This window comes from Motacilla alba, chromosome 4 (genome assembly GCF_015832195.1).
Source record: "Motacilla alba alba isolate MOTALB_02 chromosome 4, Motacilla_alba_V1.0_pri, whole genome shotgun sequence".
Taxonomy (NCBI): domain Eukaryota; kingdom Metazoa; phylum Chordata; class Aves; order Passeriformes; family Motacillidae; genus Motacilla; species Motacilla alba.
Window position 1 is genome coordinate 25,833,997 of NC_052019.1, and position 17,756 is coordinate 25,851,752.

Below are 17,756 nucleotides of genomic sequence, written 5' to 3' on the forward strand. Positions count from 1 at the left end.
TGTGTTTTAAACAACACAGAACAGCAATTATAAAAGAGCTGCTGAAGCGTCAAACCACCATTGTGCCTGTTGTTAAAACAAACAGTTCAAGATCCCTGAGAGTTTTTCTCTTAAGAACTACTCTAGGGCATAGATTCATAAACAAAAATTTGGCATATTGCATAATGGCACCTACTAAAGCAGAAAGTAGAGAAAATAGTATTAAAGAAAGGGGTTAAACATCTAGCCTTAAGCCTTGCAAGAGAACAACATTTAATGTTTATCAGAAGGACTTGGTGATGCAATCATCAATCGTAAACTGAAGTTCTCATAGTTGCATGAAAGATAGCATGATTATAAAGGAAGTTGTAAAACAAAGACCAGAGGGTCAGAAAGGGTGTCCTTGCTAACATCTTTCAAAGAATGAGCTCCAAAAACTGGTCTTGAGTACAGAGAATGAAGTGCCAAGGACGTAGACATGCTCTGCCATCGATGCTGCATATGGCCCTACAACTGAAGCTCCAAGCCAACAAATGGATGGATGTAGCCAGGTGAAACCTTGAAGTATCTCACTTCACAAGAAGGCTGTACTAGGAAAGATTTTTGAATGGATGGTAAACTCATCAGTTTGCTGCATCATTTTAATTTTTTTTCCCCCATTGGAAGTCTAAGAGACTTGAAGACGGTGACGTGAGAAAACTGAATGGATAACTATTAATTTCACAATAGAGAAGCAAAACAGCAGCTCAGAGTCATTATTTTCTACAATGAAGGAGGCTGATTGCCATTTCCTCCCCACTGAAGCTCCATGGTTAGAGGAAGTGCAATTCATAAGGATGTCCTACCCCACAAAAGTTAAAGATTTAAAAACCCACTGTATTCTTTACATAGAATGTACTGAAAGATAAGTGGAAAAAAGCATGAAATAAGTTGTCTTAATAAATGTGCTATAGTCCCATAAACAAAACTGTTTTGAACTGATGAGGCAAAAATCTTTTACCATCCAACTAATAATGTGCATCATGGATGGTCATGTATTGGAGAATGTTTCATTAGCATGGGCCCAGGTGACAAGCAGAAATAAAGATTGCCTGATAACACCCATTACTTCCAGTCTCATGTAAATTAGAAATGTATTTATTGTATGATGAGAGCTATGAATAAAAGAACCCCACTATACATAGTTTCTGGTTCTATCCACCCATCTGGTTTCAGGAATCCAATCTCCTCTATAGCTTTCATTAGTCCATTTGCCATAGGCCGTTCACATGTTCACAGTGTCCCTTTTGTAGTTCTCTACCAATTTCAGACCTTCAATCTCAAAGACCTTCCTTCTCCTATCTTCAGGCATGGACCCTTTTTTGTACAGCCATCAGAAAGCAGCAATTTAAGCCAAATTCCAGGGTAAAGAGACAATGGCTTGCTCTAGGAAAGGCTTAAAGGGCGTGGTACATTCCATACGCAAGTACGGGCACATCAGCACACAGTGAGCTCAAGCCATCGTACTGCTTGTTTACAAGAAAATGCCAAGGCATAATTGCACCAAAACCATATATTTTTTCCCCTCAACTTCTTGTTTCTCAAAAACTGCAAGCACCCGCTAAAGCTGCCATTTCCACGCCATTAGCTAGAATCAAGCGCACAATTTCCTAGTCTTCCACTCCAAGACAATCCTAAGCACCAAATCTGTACCACTTTCGACCTCAAGAGTTGCCCAGCACACCCTTGCTTAGTCCTGATTCAGGAAAAAAAACCCTTTTTTAGGCAACAGAGATCCTTTCCTGCTAGGAAATTCTGGCCACGCATCTTTAGCAAGCGGTTTCCAAACCTGTGGGTACCGTACCTACAGCCGGAGCAGGGCAGGGACAGCCAGAAGCTCCGTGAGGGGCGCGGCGCGTCCTCAGCGCAGGCAGCGCCGCCCCGCGCCACCGGCGCCTGCGCGCACGCGCACCGCGCCCTGCGTGCGCCGCGCGCAGTTCCGGGTCGCGGCGGCCATGGAGGCCGGGCAGGGCCCCGGCCCCGGCGGCGACACGGCCGAGGTAAGTGCGCTGGCTCGGCGGCGCTGCCGCGGGGAAACCTGGCGGGGCTGCGGGCGGCGAGGCGGAGGGCTCGGGCCAGGGAAAGGGGATTCCTGTCAGCCGCTCGGCCGCCTCTGCCCTGAGCTCCACGCGGGGCCGGTGCCCTTGAGGCCTCTCGGGGGCCGGGCGGGGGGTCCTGGCGGGAGGTAAAGAGGTGTTCATGTCTCACCGTGAGCCACTGATATGCTCGGCTACCAGTGGCATCCTGGCCTGTATCAGGGATAGTGTGGCCTGCAGGACCAGGGAGGTCGCCATCCCCCTCTGCTCGGCACTGGTCAGGCCGCACCTCAAGCATTGCGTTCAGATTTGGGCCACTCAGTTCGGGAAGGGCGCTGAAGTGCTGGGACGTGTCAGAGAAGGGCAGCGGAGCTCGGGAGGGGTCTGCAGTTCAAGTCTTACGAGGAGTGGCTGTGGGAGCTGGGGCTGTTTATCCTGGAGAAAAGGAGGCTCAGGGCGACCTTATCACTGCCTGCAACTGGCTGAAGGGAGGCTGTAACCAGGTGGGGATCGGCCTCTTCTCCCAGGCAACCAGCGACAGGACAAGTAGTATTAAGCTGCACCAGGGGAGATTTAGACATTAGATGGAATTTATTCACAGGAAGGGTCATTAGATATTGGAATGGACTGCTCAGAGAGGTTCTGGAGTTACCGTTCCTAGCAGCCTTAAAGGAAAGACTGGACATGGCAATTAGTGCCCCTGTCCGGTTGACAAAGTGATGTTCAGTCCTAGGTGACCTCAGAAGTCTTTTCCAACCCAACTGATTCTATGATTCTCTGTTCCCCTGGAGCCGATGGCCTCTCCTGGCTGGCCGGTGCCCGGCAGTGTCTCGGCAGCACGGCTGGCACGGTGGGACAGGGTCAGCACTCCGCACAAACCTCACACGCTGGAGAAACAGCTGGTTAGCTCTCGCTGAATTACATCCGTGTGAACCAACAACGCACCCTGTTGTCTTTGAAACCCTGAGAAATACTTCGAAAAGGCAATTAATGATCTGTCAGATGTCAGCTATTTGGAAGGCTGGCTGGAGGGACCAAAGCAGGCTTTTCTGAAGTAAAAGGACTGAGCTGAGTTGGGATCTGACTATGCACAAAGTGTTTCCTGCTCTCTCATGTAATTTTTAGAAGCACTGGATTTTTAAATTATATATTTCACGTGACATTTGGGGACAAAAGACAGTGGTTTCTTAAATATAACTGGGCAAAAGTATAGAAACTACAAGGTGTGAAAATTAGACATTAAGTTTTTTGATTGATAAATGCCTCCAAACTGTTTTGTCTATTCTTTTCTAATTTATTTTCCTAATGAAAGAGGGAAGTACCAAAGCCTTATGTTCCAACAGAGGAGGAAAGAAGACTCCTCAAGGAATGTGCTGAAGAGAGTTTTCGGTATAGAGGTAAGTTCACTTTGCTGGTAAACTTGGTTGCTTTCTTTCCACCCTTAGCTTGTGCTGTTGCCTGAGGCATTACAGAGGGCCTGGGTCAATATAGCACAACACAACATTAATGAGCTTCACACCTACTAGAACTGTGTCCCAGCAAATGCTGATCCATGTAGTATTTACTAAGAGTTTGCAGCAGTTTCGTAAAAGATGCAACATAATTTCTAAGTTGCATGCTTTATAAAAAGATCCCTTCGTAGTTTAAGTTAATGTGGTTATTAAAAGTCTGAAAACAGATCTAAGTAATGAGTCTCATTTATATTACTGGATTTTCTTTTTTGTGTTATTTCTGCATTTTTATTTTCAATTTTTATTGTTATCTTTAACATGAAAGAATAAAATAACTTATAAACATTCCTTTTCATCTTTATAGAGACTCGTGAAGAGAACAATATATAAGTAGTCACTCTGTTCAGCTTTTGGTGAAAATTGCTGTGTCTGTGCATGGTTTCTGTACCCTGAGGTTCAAGGCATGCTTGATTTTTGTACACCTGGTCGCAAGGTTTGAAAAGGCCTTCTGATGTGATTGTTACCTGCTGTTGTATCACACACTAGTAGGTTACTGATGCTGATAGGTGGCTTAGCAAAAACCAGGACAGATGAAGAATTTAGCAGCCGATTTGCTAATTTTAGCACACTGGGGCTCTGATTTCTTGTGGAAGCCATACTTTCAGGGACAGCTCCTAAGGCATTGTGATTTTGAATTAATGATTCAAAGTTCTGTTTTGTCTTTCTCCATTGGTTTGGCATTCTTCTCATCCACTTTTACACAAATTCTTGGACATCTTCAGCATATTTGCTACAACGTAGCCATTTTCTGTATAATTTTACAAGTGAAAGAGGCAGATCCATTAGTGGTACAATGATGGTTGTGGTTTATTGATAGTCTCTCTTTTCTTGAAGACAAAGAGGAGAGAGAGTTGTTTGTTCCTGAGCTGTTCTGCTGCTTGGCAATGTAGCTCATTGTCCTGTGCATCTTTATATACTTACTGAAGAAACAACATGTAGGTATTATTTGAAAGCCCTAAGTTAGTTTCTTGAGTAATTTCTCTTTAGGGAGCTACAACAGGAACAGACTTTTTTTTTTAGGGTTGTGTACTGTGCTGTTATCTCACTGGGAGAGCCTAAAGTCCATCGCTGTTTTCTAGGCCTCCTGTCTCTGTTTCCCTGTTCTGCACACACATACCAGACTGTTGTATTCACTGTATTAAATACATACTGCTTGAACTCCCCTTTGCAAGAGGGTGCTTGTGTGACTGCCCTGAAATCTTCACTTTGTATTGTGTCAGCTTTTGTTACTCACTAAGGTTACTGTAAATTTGTGTATTTTCAGTTTGTTTATTCAGATTTCAAGCTGTAGCAAATTTTACTCATTCTTACAAACCGTCTGTTTTGTCACAGTTTCTCTTGGCAGCTTCTGCCACTAGTCATTTCACAATTCAGCTTAATATGTGATTTACTGGAGTTACTAGTTTGTAATCACATTATCATACGAATTCTTACCCTCTTAAAAATTCACACTGCAGCCTTAAACTTTATCCTGAGCACTTCTGATCATGCTGACAAAATCAAATCATACTGATACAACTTTTTCCCCATAAAACAATTTTTACTTTATATGGTACATTATATTACCATCCTTACGTGCTGTTGATATTTCAGCCTTCCATTATTTTCCCTAGATTTATTTTGTTCCTGAAGCAGAAAAAGTACTCTTTGCCCATAGCATTGATGGTTTCTGATTTATTAAGTTTGTTTTATTGTTGTGGTTTTTTTTTCCTACAGTTGAATAATTCATATTGATTTTTAGGTATGAATCCAATTTTCATTTAGCTTTTTTTTTCTTATTTTTTTGTTTTTTACATTTTAGTTACCATTTCAGGTCATTTATATGCTTAGATACTAGTATAGCCTGGTTTTGATATCTAGAATGTTTCTGTTAGGTCTATAAATGATCTTAAACTTCTGACTGAAGTTAGACTGAAATCTTCTGTAATAATTTTTTGAACATATTTTTCTGTACACACCCTCCCTCCCCTTGTTTTGTTGGGCGGGTTTGGTTTTGTTTTGTTTTGTTGTTGGCTTTGTTTGTTTGCTTTTGTTTTTCTTTTACAATTTAGTTTCAAATCTGTGCTGTTATTTTATATCTCAGAAAATCTGGAGCAGTAAATTTCTAAAAATCTAGGTCTGGAATCTCTAAAAGCATCAGATTTTTAATATCTAATAGGATTGAAGGTTTTATTCTCTATTCTGAAGTTTTGCTGTAATCTTGCTTTGAATCAAGGAGCCAATATTTCTTCTTACAAGTGACATCCCGTTGCATTTACCCTGAGATAGATGCTGGTTGGACTCCTTACCTAGTTTAGACCTGTCAGAATTTGTGAGGGAATTAGATGTTAATTTGCAAAGTATTCTTTAATACTTTGTTCTCCAGAAATATAATTTGTCTTCTAATATGAACTTCATTCACAATTTGTGTGCATCAAAACACTTCAACCATCTAGTGTTGTTGCAAAAATTTCTCTCCTAGAAGTCATTGAGCCTTTTTATAACACCTACGTTTTCAGACTTGCATGAAATTGAATTTCTTTATGGCATGTCTAAATCTTTAATGTATATAACTTCAGCCTTCTGTCGTGTTTGTTACTTCATTGTCCCTGTGTCTTGTGCAGTGGTGGTGCTCTTTATGAATAGCTGCACAGTAATCTTCCCCAAAAAAATAATTATCATTGCTTGAATGAAGCATTCATTTTGTTTTTTGTGATCTCCAAATGCTTCTTGCCACATGAAGTCTTTCAGTATAATAAAAATTGACGTGAACTGTTAGGCTGGTTGTGGTAGGCAGTGATGGTCTTCCAGAATGTTGTTTTCTCTGCATTTCTGACCCTAGTTTGGTCTGTTCAAACCCATAGTTTGATCTGTAAGCTACAGGAAAAGCTGCCCTGTTTTTTAATTTGCTGGTGAATCAAACATTACCTAATTTTAATCAATCTGATTTATAGGTCTACAAGAGTTAAACCTTTTCCAAAATTCGTATGTTAAAACATCAAGAATTTAGAATATCAGCAATTTTTAGAAGCACTGGCCTCTATGTAACTTCCTCCTGTAGTGAAGAACTGTGTATGCCTCTCTAGCTTAAAAGTTCTGCCGTAGCAGTTGTAGCTAGACCTGGAGTCTGGTCTGGAGAGCTTTATTCCATCTGACAGTGGCTTTTGTATTTTAGGAAGCATGAAGTATGATGCAGGCAGGATGACTCATTAACTCCTACGTCATAATTTGTAGTAGGTCTTAAAAACTGGAATTGACAATGTTTGATAATTTATATACAGTCTGTTAATTATATATATATATATATCTTGTACAAATGAGCTTTGGAAGGCATAGCAACTCTCATTTTATTGCATATTTGTTAAATGTGATTGAAAATGTTGAAAATTGTATTTTAAGCAGCTTTTTTTTTCTTCACAGCCTTTCCTTTGGCTGCAGTGAGCATGCTTGGTACTAGTTTCTTAATTAGAAAAGGTAAAGTATAAAAATACTTCAGTTTCATTTCAGTTTGCTCAGTTGAAATATCTTTCTGCTGTTAAAGAAGTTATTCTGATAATATAATGTCCAATCTACTTGCAAATAAAAGAAGTTCAGACTCTGCAGCTACATGATCTGCAGTTCCTCAACGTAAAGAAGGAGCTGAACTTAAAATCAAGTTCATATGTGTTTTATGTTGTGTGAGAAGTGCAGTATGTCACTGCTTATGAAACAATGTGTTCTCAGGGTGTTAATAATCCTGTGATTAAATATGATTAAAAAGATAATTCCTAGATTTTTTTAAATTTTATGGGGAATTCAGATATTAGGGGTTTTTTAAATTTTTCTTTAATGTGAAGTATGGAGTAACCTGCTTGTACAAACATAACTACAGTTGAGGTTTTTCAAGTTAGTTTTTGATATCTGATTACGTATATCTTATGTAATATCATATAACTTATTTTAATATCTGATTTCATCCTCATTTTCAGGTGTTCTAAGAGATACCTCAAGATTTGGCTCTTTTATTAAAGTTGCATGTAAGTAAAAGCTGTGTATAAATTCAGCTTCTATTCGTGCTGTATGTTCTGGACTCTGTTATGCAGGTGTAATTCCCCTGGGGATGGCTGGCTAAGTCACTGTGACTCGAGTTGGCAGGGACCCATAAGGACCAGAGTCCGAACTCCCTGCTCCTGACAGAACAACCTAAAACTACACCATGTGACTGAGAATGTTTTCTAGGTGCTCCTCCAACCCTGACAGGCTTGGTGCTGTGTCTGCTTCCCTGGGGAGCTGTTCCAGTGCCTGACAGCCCTCTCAGTGAAGAACCTTCTCCTAATGCCCAGTGTGACCAATGCTTTTAAATTAAAAGAGCAGAGATTTAGATTAGATGCTAGAAAGAAATCCTTTACTGATGGTGGTGTGGCACTGGACAGGTTGCCCAGAGTAGTAGGAGTTCATTCCTGGAAGTGTTCAAGGGCAGGTTGGATGAGGCTCTGAGCATCCAGATTTATGGGGGCGGGGGGGGGCATCCCTGCTCATGCCAGCAGGGTTGGGACTAGATGATCTTTAAGGTCCCTTTGCAACGCAGGCCATTTTATGATTTCAGTGATTTATTCACTGTCTGAATTTGTACTGCACATTTTGGACAACTTTTTTTATAAGGTTTGTATAAAATTGCTTGATAAATGTAACATAATCATTTAAGATAAAAGTGTTGTAAATAGATACTGCGCGACCTTACTTTAAATTACGTTGCCAGAATACACCCACCCCTCCCTTCCGAATCTGAAGGTCTTTATTCATGTATCTCACGTGTCCCATTCAGGCTGTTTTAATTACTTTTTTTTCCTGGGCATTATGTATGTACAATTGTAGGAAAAAAGCAATTTAATGTGAATGATTTTTGGATGAAGTATAAGCAAAAATAAATTATTAACTTAATAAATTAACCTTTTCAATGTAATACAGGACAGTAAAACAGGAAGTTGCCATCTTGCCAATCTGTGCAGATACAGCCAGTTTACTTCAGTGGGAAGAGGGTAACCCCCATGATTTGTGGTCAAGGAAGTGTTGTTTGAGCAGATAAATGAATGTGAGAGACTAGGGCTCCAGTTGTTTACGCTAAATTCTGGTTACTTTCTTTGAACACCAAACAATGGTATAACACAAACATTTCTAACAAATAATAGAGCAGCTATTTCCCCAATCACTCCTACACATAAAGGCCACATTCTTCTTATTTAATAGAACAAATTTATTGAAATCAGGGGGGAAAATAAGGTACAGCTGGGCTGGCCAGGATGAGCATGTAGGAATTACTGTACTTTTCTCAGTAGTTTTCTAGGTACTCTTGACAATTTATTGAAACTTCTAGTTAGCCATGGCTGCTGTACTACCCTGACAGCATCCTCTTCAACACAGCAGAGAGCTGTTGGTCCTCTCTGTCTCTGACAAAGAATGGGAAGATTCCAATGCCTCTGTGTACTTCATGTTAGTCTGCAGTGGGACCTGGTCATATCTAATCAGCTTCTCTAAGATCTTGTCTCAGTGAATGTAGGTGCAAAGAACAATACCTAATTTACTGTGCTAACTTCAAAAATGTGGCTCATCTGGCTCTTAGTTCTGTAATAAAATAAATCAAATACTTTGGCCAATAATTACTTTGAGTGAAACATCTTCCAGAGAGATACTTCCCCTTTCTTTACTAGAAGGCATCAAGAAAAAGAGACTTTCTCTTTGTAATTTATGCAAAAGAGTAATCAGCTTTTCTGTTAAGCTTTATTTTGCTAAATATTTAGTTTGAATTCTTCTTAAGCCAATCTAAGGACTTGTAATTTTTCTCTTTGCACGTATTTATTGTATATGAGGTGTTTGGTTTCTTTTTAACCCACTTAACAGCTAAACCCTTACATTCCTCATTTGTAAACGTCACTTGTAATTGTGGCTGTTCTTCTCTGTTCTCTTGGAAAAGGACTTTTGCCCTTCTTTTGAACATAAGACATTGGTACAGGAATCAAAATTTCATTATCAGTACAGCAGGCTAGGGTAAAATCCCCTTTATATTGGTTCCCATGCAATGTAATCTACAGCTGAGAATAGCAGAGGATTAATGTTAGTGATAATTAACTCTTTCCTGACTTAAAGATAATCAAGACTCTTAGTCTTTATATTTAGGAAATACTCATTGCACATGAAAGAAGGGTCTAGTCATTTTCTTCTACAAAGTCAACGAGAAGGCTGTTAATTCCCACGGAATCCTTCATACACCAATGACCCACTCATAAAACTTGAAGGAGCCAGTTGATGGAAATCATAAGTTTTAAGCCCAGAAAGAGCTATCTTGGTAATTTATTCTTATGTCCTTTGCAACAGGTGGAAGTAGCTCATGCACTAAATTGAAACCATTTGCTTAGTGATTACAAGGGTTCAGCTAATTCAGTTGTTTGCCTCCTGGCAGCCAAATCACAGACTCCTTACAGAAAATGAGCCTACTGCTAAGTTGATTTAGACCTCTCTTCATACTGGTAAAGCCTTTTCAGGATCTGACTGTTCTGGTGGATTAAATTAGCAGAATTTACTGCCTGTATTTATTTATGATTGGTTTATCATCTTTGATAGTTAATTGTGATTTCTGGATCTTGAGAAAAAAACAATGCTTTTTTTTCTTTTGCCACCTTTCATTCACCCAGCACTAGCTGAAATCATCTGATGTTCACACCATGTCTAAATCATTGCTTTATGTCTCTGTTCAGCTGTTGCATTTGGTTTTAGTACCCTTTGTGTGCAGAAGAAGCAGAGATGATTACTGCGTGGTTTTGGTTTAGATCTAAACTGGTTTTCTTTCTTTTATTCAAGATAATACATTATTTATTTGAAATTATTATTTTAAAACAATGTTGGATATTATAGTACAGCATATAAACCCATCTTTTTTTCTTTTTAAAAAGTTGCTGGAATGTGTGGATACCTGGCTGGAAAGATATCCTACTTGCCTATCTGTAGCGAGAAATTTAAGAAACTGAAGGATTCCCCAATAGGAGATGTTCTACGACAAGCTCAGAGACATAGTTCACCTAAGTAAGAATTTAAGTATCTTTTAAATTTAAAACATATTCTGAATAGGGTATTTTAAACACTAACAGATGAATACTACTTTTGCAGCTTCCCAGCACCTTCAGAGCTGCACCTTCCCTCATTCCCCATTACCTCAAATTTACCACTTTCAGAAATCTGTATTTGTATCAGTTGGCAAGCTATAAAATACATATTTTGAGCTCTTAACACACAACTGATCACTTTGAGGAATAGAAAAAATAAACAGTTTACTTAGCAAACTGTATTCCCTGTAAAATTGAGAGTGTTTCCCATGGAATTTGCTTAGAGAAGTGTGACAGCACAAGTTGTTTCCTTAGTTTAGAAGTAAATGAAATTAACTGAAATTAAATAGTGCTACATTCTGGAAGTTTTTCCCATAATTTAGTTTGATTGAAGTAGGAAAAGGGTGGAAATGATTTCAGTGTTTATCAAAGGAAAGAGCTTAGTAAACAATATCAGTGCAGGAAGAAGCATGGTGGTCAAACTTACTGCTGTTTGTTTAAATCCTTTACATCTGTAACACCATTATGCTGTACATATGAGAAACTCATCAGGTTCTTAAAACTATTTCCTGTTTTCTTCCAGAATGTTTTCTACTTCAACTGGTTTTTAATTGCAAGCTGCTTTCAGAATATGTCACTTAAACCCTTGATTCAAAACTGGGAGGATAGTGTTTGGATAGTGAGTAGTAGTCCTCCTGTGTATGTGCTGAGATTTGTTAAATGTTTATAAAGGATTTGCTTAAACTCTTAATTACACTATAAATTCATATAAATTATGACCGTTTTTATTTTGTCTGCAAGATTTACCTTTATTCTGAAATGTTTATGGTTTTATGACATCAAACAATTTCAGGCATTACTACTTCATACACTTACTATATAGAATCAGCTGAATTGGAGTTGGACTTGTCCCTTCACCCCCCTGCAGCTTCTAGTATGAAATTGCCATGCTCATTAATTGTGTTTGCATGAGAACTTGTTTAAGTACCATCATCTGCCACACCAATAAATTCCTTCTACTGTTAATGGCCCATTTGTATCTGTAAAGTTTTATTTCCTAAGTGATAAATTCCTTTTCCTTGGTTGAATAAACAATTTAAATTCATTTCAGTTATTAGCATTATTATCCATAGCATTATTGTCCATACATGCTAACCCTTTTAACTCAGCAACAGAAATCATTACACTTTCCTGAGCATTGTATGTCTACTAATTAATGTATTTTGGTAATTTGATTTACCAAAATATAATATGAGTTAAAAACTTGTAGGGAGCTAAAATATTAGGTAGTTTTTTAAAGCTGTGTTTGTATGTATTTTAAAAGCATAATCGAGGCGATGAAGTGGCTTTGTTCTGTATGTTTATTATGAGAATTAAATAAAGACTAATTGCAAAGATTAGGAAACTAAAAAGTACAGCTAAACAGAAATTAAAAGTAAAGAATTAATAAATACTCAAGAGATGTTCTAGTGGCATTCTAGTGGTGGCATTCCTGATAGAGGGACGTGTTGTGTAGAGGCTTGCAAGGCCATTCTAAGAATATAGAGAACACTTTAAAGTATCTGGCACAATTTCCAGAATATTTTTTATGTGATATTATATTTCTCTCTTAAGGGAAAGTTCATTAATATTTTTGCAGAATTCAGCAACTTGATTAATTTTCAACATTGAATTTTCTTAGGATAGCTGTTTGTTTTCCTTCTGTTCTTCAGTCCTGATCAATTACAGCACCTTCTAATGATGAAGGGTTTTAAATATCAAATTCTTCCCAAAAGGTGTCTAAAATTCACTGTAGTTTATACTAGTTACGTGGGCACACCGTGTACTATTTGTGTCTGATGTGGGGTGTTTTTGTCTGAAGATTCCTTGAGAAAAAATATTGTAACTTCAGTTATTGTAAAGTGCAATATGTTTTGTCTCTTTTCTCTCCTGTTTTGGAGATATGAGCTAAGATTCTTTGGGGAAAGAACGAGAGAAATTTTTTGCAATGTAAAGAAAACACCCAAAACATCCCAAAAATTTTTTAAGATGATGATTCAGTTGGAAACTAAACTATTTTAAATGAAAGAACATTTTCTTGAATTGCAAGTATTGTTATAGTTCCATTTTTAACTTCAGTATTTAATATTTAGTTCTATTCTTTTCCAGTCGTTCCAGTCGTAAATCTGAATTTTCAGACATGCCTTCTCAGTCATTTACTGAGTCATCTTCTCCAAGAGCTGGATTCCCACCTTCTTCTAGCTATTCAGATGATTACAGCTCAACAGATAGAGCCCTCTCAAGTTATGAGCCCATTCCATTCAGTGCTTCTCTGAATGAATCTTCACCTACAGGAATTACTGACTACACTGTTCAAGGTGAGTCTTAGTATTTAGAGACTTTCTTTTAGATACTGCTCTTACTAAACTATGTATTCTCACCCTATGCAAACACACATGGCAAAATGTAGTGGTTTTGAGTGAAAGAGCTGTGGAAGAATTACAAGAATTGTTTTTACACAAGAAGATGAATATAAATACTATTTTGTGTTCTAACTAGATTCAGGGTTTTCTAGCTGAAAATTGCTTTAATTGCAAGTAAAGATCTGAATTAACTTACAAAGTGCAATCTGTTGTGGAACTAAACCTGCAAAAAACTCAGCCTGACTGAAAGTTCTCTTAGACTGAAGGAAAGGGGAATATGCCATCCCTTCTCTGTGCTGAATCAACCACAGCCTACCAAGTGCTTGCTGCCCCTTCCAAGGTGATTGCAGTTCCACCATCCATGGGGCTGTAACTGGATAGTGCTGTAACTCCGTGACGTTAAACAACTTCTAAAATTTTTTCACGATGTGACAAACATTTATGTCTCCTGGGAGACTGAATGGATATTGTGTTCTATCCACCAGCAGTCTGATTTTCTCACAGAGAACTAAAATGGTTTTCAAGTATGATGCAGCTGTTCCCCTCCTTCCAGTATGAACTGTCCTCAGCTATTGCAGGAAAAACACAGGATTCTGAATCCAGGTGTCTCTCGTACACAAAGGAGCAAGATACTGTCAAATGCAGGCTTTTGTACTATGAATTAGTTTGGATTTTTTCAACTTACTTATGAAAAATATTTTATTTCACTAAAATAGCCCTTTCATGCAACATGGTTATAATTATATGAAAGTATCAGATATAAATGTGTCAAGAAAGTTGTTATTGCATTTCATCACAAATATCAATAGTTGGTAAAACCTTTATTACATAGCCAAGATTCTGCAATATAAATACAGATAAAAGGATCAAATGTTTATCAGGTATCATATGATAGATATTGTCCTGATTCTTTGAAAGCAAAATCTAAAGCCTTAATGCAAACCCTTGACACTGAGATTTCTCTTCTGAAATCATATATATCTCAAATGTACAATCATTGTAAATTTTAGATAAACTGACCAGAGCTATTTTATCCATCAACTACCACATGGTGGTTAGAATTTCTTATGATAAAATGAAGAAAACTAATTAATAGCTAGTTTTTCAAAGAAGTTTGACAAAATCAAAAGGATTAAAGGAATGGATTACTTGAAGACCATATACATTCACTGTTGTATTTAGAATTGCAGCTGTCATGCTCCTTTTAATTTAGTATTGAGCAATAATTAACTGGTATTCTAGAAGCCAAATTTTGGTGTATCATGTCATATTTAGTATTTTTCTGTTTGTTTTGTTTCCAGAACCTGCTCCAGTTCCAGAAGAAAGTCGTAAAAAAAAAGGCATCACATACGAGGAGTTAAGGAATAAACACAGACAGACATACGATGTAATGCAACCACCAAAGACAGAAACTCCAAGCAAGTTTTCACAGGAAAAACCAGCTAAGGAAGGTAATACACTGATTAACAGAAATACTGGCGAAATTCAGATATTTGCCATAACGTTAAACATGGTTGCAAACACAAAGCTTAATTCTGCATACTTCTTAAGCAATGTATATTTAGTGTATCTGCAGGTATCTCATATGTGAGTGATAGAGACAGTCTGTAGTTTCCTGTTTCAGATTAATTATTTTTTCGAAAATTTTGGTCATCCCATTGAAAATGTTCATTCATTTTCTCCAGCCATATTGCTTGGTGCCAGACTGAAAAGCTCATAAGTTTTGCTTCATTGATTATATTGAGCAATCTCTTTCAACAAAGAATTCTCTGAGCTCAGAGCTATACCAAAGAGCTGTGGGAGGGGGGCGTGTGTTTTAGATAGCATTGTTCTCTCAAAATAGAGCACATGGCTGATGGTTTGAAGGGGAGGGTATTTATTTTTATGAATAGTTTCATGTGGAATTAGTGCATTTCTATAGAGGCATTGTTTGTAGAGGTTCATTTTCTACATTAAAACCCAGAGGAAGGAAACGGTATTTGGCAGCAATATTGAGATTTGTTTTCACAGTGAAAAAGAAAACTGTACAGAGCAAAATAAGAATGCAATGTCCTGAAGAGCAAGACGCCATTCAGACAACTTTTTGACTCAATCAATTTTTTGAAAAGGAGACACAGAAGCAATTAATAATTGCTTGCTCTAGAACTTTTTAAATTTAATGTGGCATCTGTAAAAACAATTGTAGCCAGAGGAAAGTTTCACCATGGAACACACTGATGGACTAGTCACCTTGAGTTGTTTGGGTTTGCGTGCACTGCCCAGTCTTGTCAGCCGTGTTGCAACAAGACTTCTAGGAACAGCTGTTGTCTCCCATTAGCCATAATGGGTGGTAATAAGTATAGAAGAGTGTATTAAAGCAAAAAGTTCTGAAGCAGTAACACTAAGCTCTGGAACAGTGTTGCTTAAGAGTGTCAGTCTCTTTAATGCTTGTGAATTACTTTCTGCAGATCATCTATCTTTGGACAGATCTGCAGTCTTGAAAGAAAAATTATAAACCATTTTTGTATAATGATTTTTAACTGTTATTTCAAGGATAAAAGGCTTTCTCTTATCATGTGACTGTGCCAAATGAGACATGAAAAAATTATTGAAGCTGCGGTTTCAGATTGCTTTTAAATTCCATTGGCTGACGCTTCATGGATTTACACAATGTTTCTTTTTCAAGATACTTCTCCACAAGTAGAAAGCCTAGAAATGTCACTTGTGAACCATAGAAAGAAATGTTAAGCAGCATTCTGAAAGCCTTGACATATTCCATGGCAAATGTGGCTGTGAAATGAGAATGTGTATTTCTTACTTTATTTTTAGTTACTTGAGGTATGTAAAAGACCTCTATAAAATGTTGATCAAATATTGCACTCTTTCTATTATATTTCTGGGTTCAGTGTTTGAAGGCTGTACTTGGGCTTTGAGAATAAAACTGAGCAGTGTGTGAGATTTGTAAATAGACTTTTTAAGGAATCTCTTCACATTTTTAGGGAAAAAGAGGAAGGAGGGCATACAAAAATTCAAGAATGATTTGCACATGCAAGTACATTTAAATCTGCAGTTCAGGGATCACACTGATGTTGTGGACTAAGATCCAATTAGCTTCTTGTGTCAAACTGGACATGTTACTTGCTGTGTGCTTGTTCATACTTTCTGAGTCACTGCCCCTTGGTTCATTCTCTTATCTCTGAGTCCCTAGCAAATAGAACCTTCCTTACAAGGGCAGAAGGGAAACCAAACCATGTTTGAACCAGCTTCAAGCAATCCCTAACTTCCATCTGCCAGTGCCTTCTCCGGCACAAATATGCGCATCTGCATAGTGATCTAGACTGGCCCATTTTCCAGGGAATGAGTGCAGCCTGTTCAGCTGCCATGGTTAATAGAAATGGAAATCAAATCCTACTTTGAGAGAGCTTCTCATTGTGTCTCACTGCAGTATCAGTCACTCCAAAGAGATTTGTCAGGCCATTATGCTCAGTTTGGTGGTAGCTCACAGAGACAAGGACCAGGCGTTTTGCTCCATTCCACTTGTTCTGCTGCATAGTTAGTAACAGTGAGCTTAATAATTAACTTGCAAGTGAATTTATAAAGGGGTGCCTGACTAGTGTCAGCATTCCTACTGGATCAAATGGAGCCATTCTTAACCTTTTCAGTGATGGCAGTCAATTACAGAGCACTTTGCAGCTCACTCTCAGAGAGCCCGTTGTCACTTTCTGGTTGTTGCTCAGTTACAGTGGCACACTTCTGAACAAAGCCGTTAGACCACTGCCCTGGGTTTTTTCCTCTCTGACTCAATCCTGTGCTAAAGGAAGCTGCCAAATAGTAATGGCTGTGTAGTTTCCTTGTCGGGATTACTGATTTCTGTTTGTTTATCTTTGAATGTGTTTTTAGCTATCCCAAATACATCCAACTGTGCATGTAACCAGATTATGCGGCCTCATTATTTATTGTAACATTCCTTGCCCGTTTCCTCCAATTGTCTTTGTTTCATTCACGTGTTACATTTGTTTTAAAGTAATTACAAATTCTGTAGAGCAGGAATTAGCACAGTAGGCTTCCTGATTGAATATTAATTCATTAAGGTAAAATGATTAGCAAACTCTTCTCCCCATTTATCCAAAAGTAGCTTTAATTATGTGTCTGTTGTGCTGTGACTGGCTCTCTCCCCACGCACCACTTCAGATGACAGTGCACTTCGTTATACTTTTTGGCACCATATGTGATAAACTTCGGCAGTTAAACTATCACATGACTATTTTTGGTTTTTCTTTTGTTTTCTTTAGTTAAAGTAAATAAATATGGAGATACCTGGGATGAGTAAGAGTCAAATGAAGATCTGAAGAAAATTACCTCGTGTCAGCTAACTTGAACTTCATCTAGATTAGTCATGAGTATCAGCACCTTTGGTGTGCTCTGCCAGACACAACTATTAATAAATGAGGAGAAAATCCTGACTTTACAGAAAATTTAAAAAATGTATTTATGCTGAATTTTTTTAATTTTGCATAAATCAAAAACAAGGCTACTGTGAAGTGTCATGACTGTAAACCATTTGTGCTGTTGTTTAAGAATGAGAAGGGTAACTGGTAATACCAACATATAGCATAAGGTAAAAATACATGTAAATAAATGCAATCCCATGTATTGAGAAGGGAACAATATCAGAATCTTCTCAAATTTTCAAGACTTGCATTAAAAGTTACCTGTAGAACTCAACCTCTCACCTTGTTTTGTCTGAAAGTGATA

The 17,756-nt window shown here is 38.0% G+C and overlaps 2 protein-coding genes across 2 annotated transcripts in view; one reads left to right on the forward strand and one right to left on the reverse strand.

Annotated features, from left to right (window-relative positions):
* Nucleotides 1-1,906, reverse strand: part of FRYL (FRY like transcription coactivator) — a 162,814-nt gene extending 160,908 nt beyond the window's left edge. Inside the window, exon 1 of the mRNA XM_038134170.1 lies at nt 1,823-1,906. The gene's annotated coding sequence lies outside the window, so the exon portion shown is untranslated. The remainder of the gene's footprint in view (nt 1-1,822) is intronic.
* OCIAD1 (OCIA domain containing 1) lies at nt 1,902-17,726 on the forward strand. The gene is made up of 8 exons (XM_038134180.1): nt 1,902-2,018; nt 3,367-3,451; nt 6,965-7,018; nt 7,513-7,560; nt 10,471-10,600; nt 12,769-12,977; nt 14,324-14,473; nt 17,294-17,726. Exons 1-8 carry the CDS (start codon nt 1,974-1,976, stop codon nt 17,329-17,331), a joined length of 759 nt encoding a protein of 252 aa, XP_037990108.1. The 5' UTR covers nt 1,902-1,973; the 3' UTR covers nt 17,332-17,726.
* The last annotated feature ends 30 nt before the right edge of the window (nt 17,727-17,756 follow it).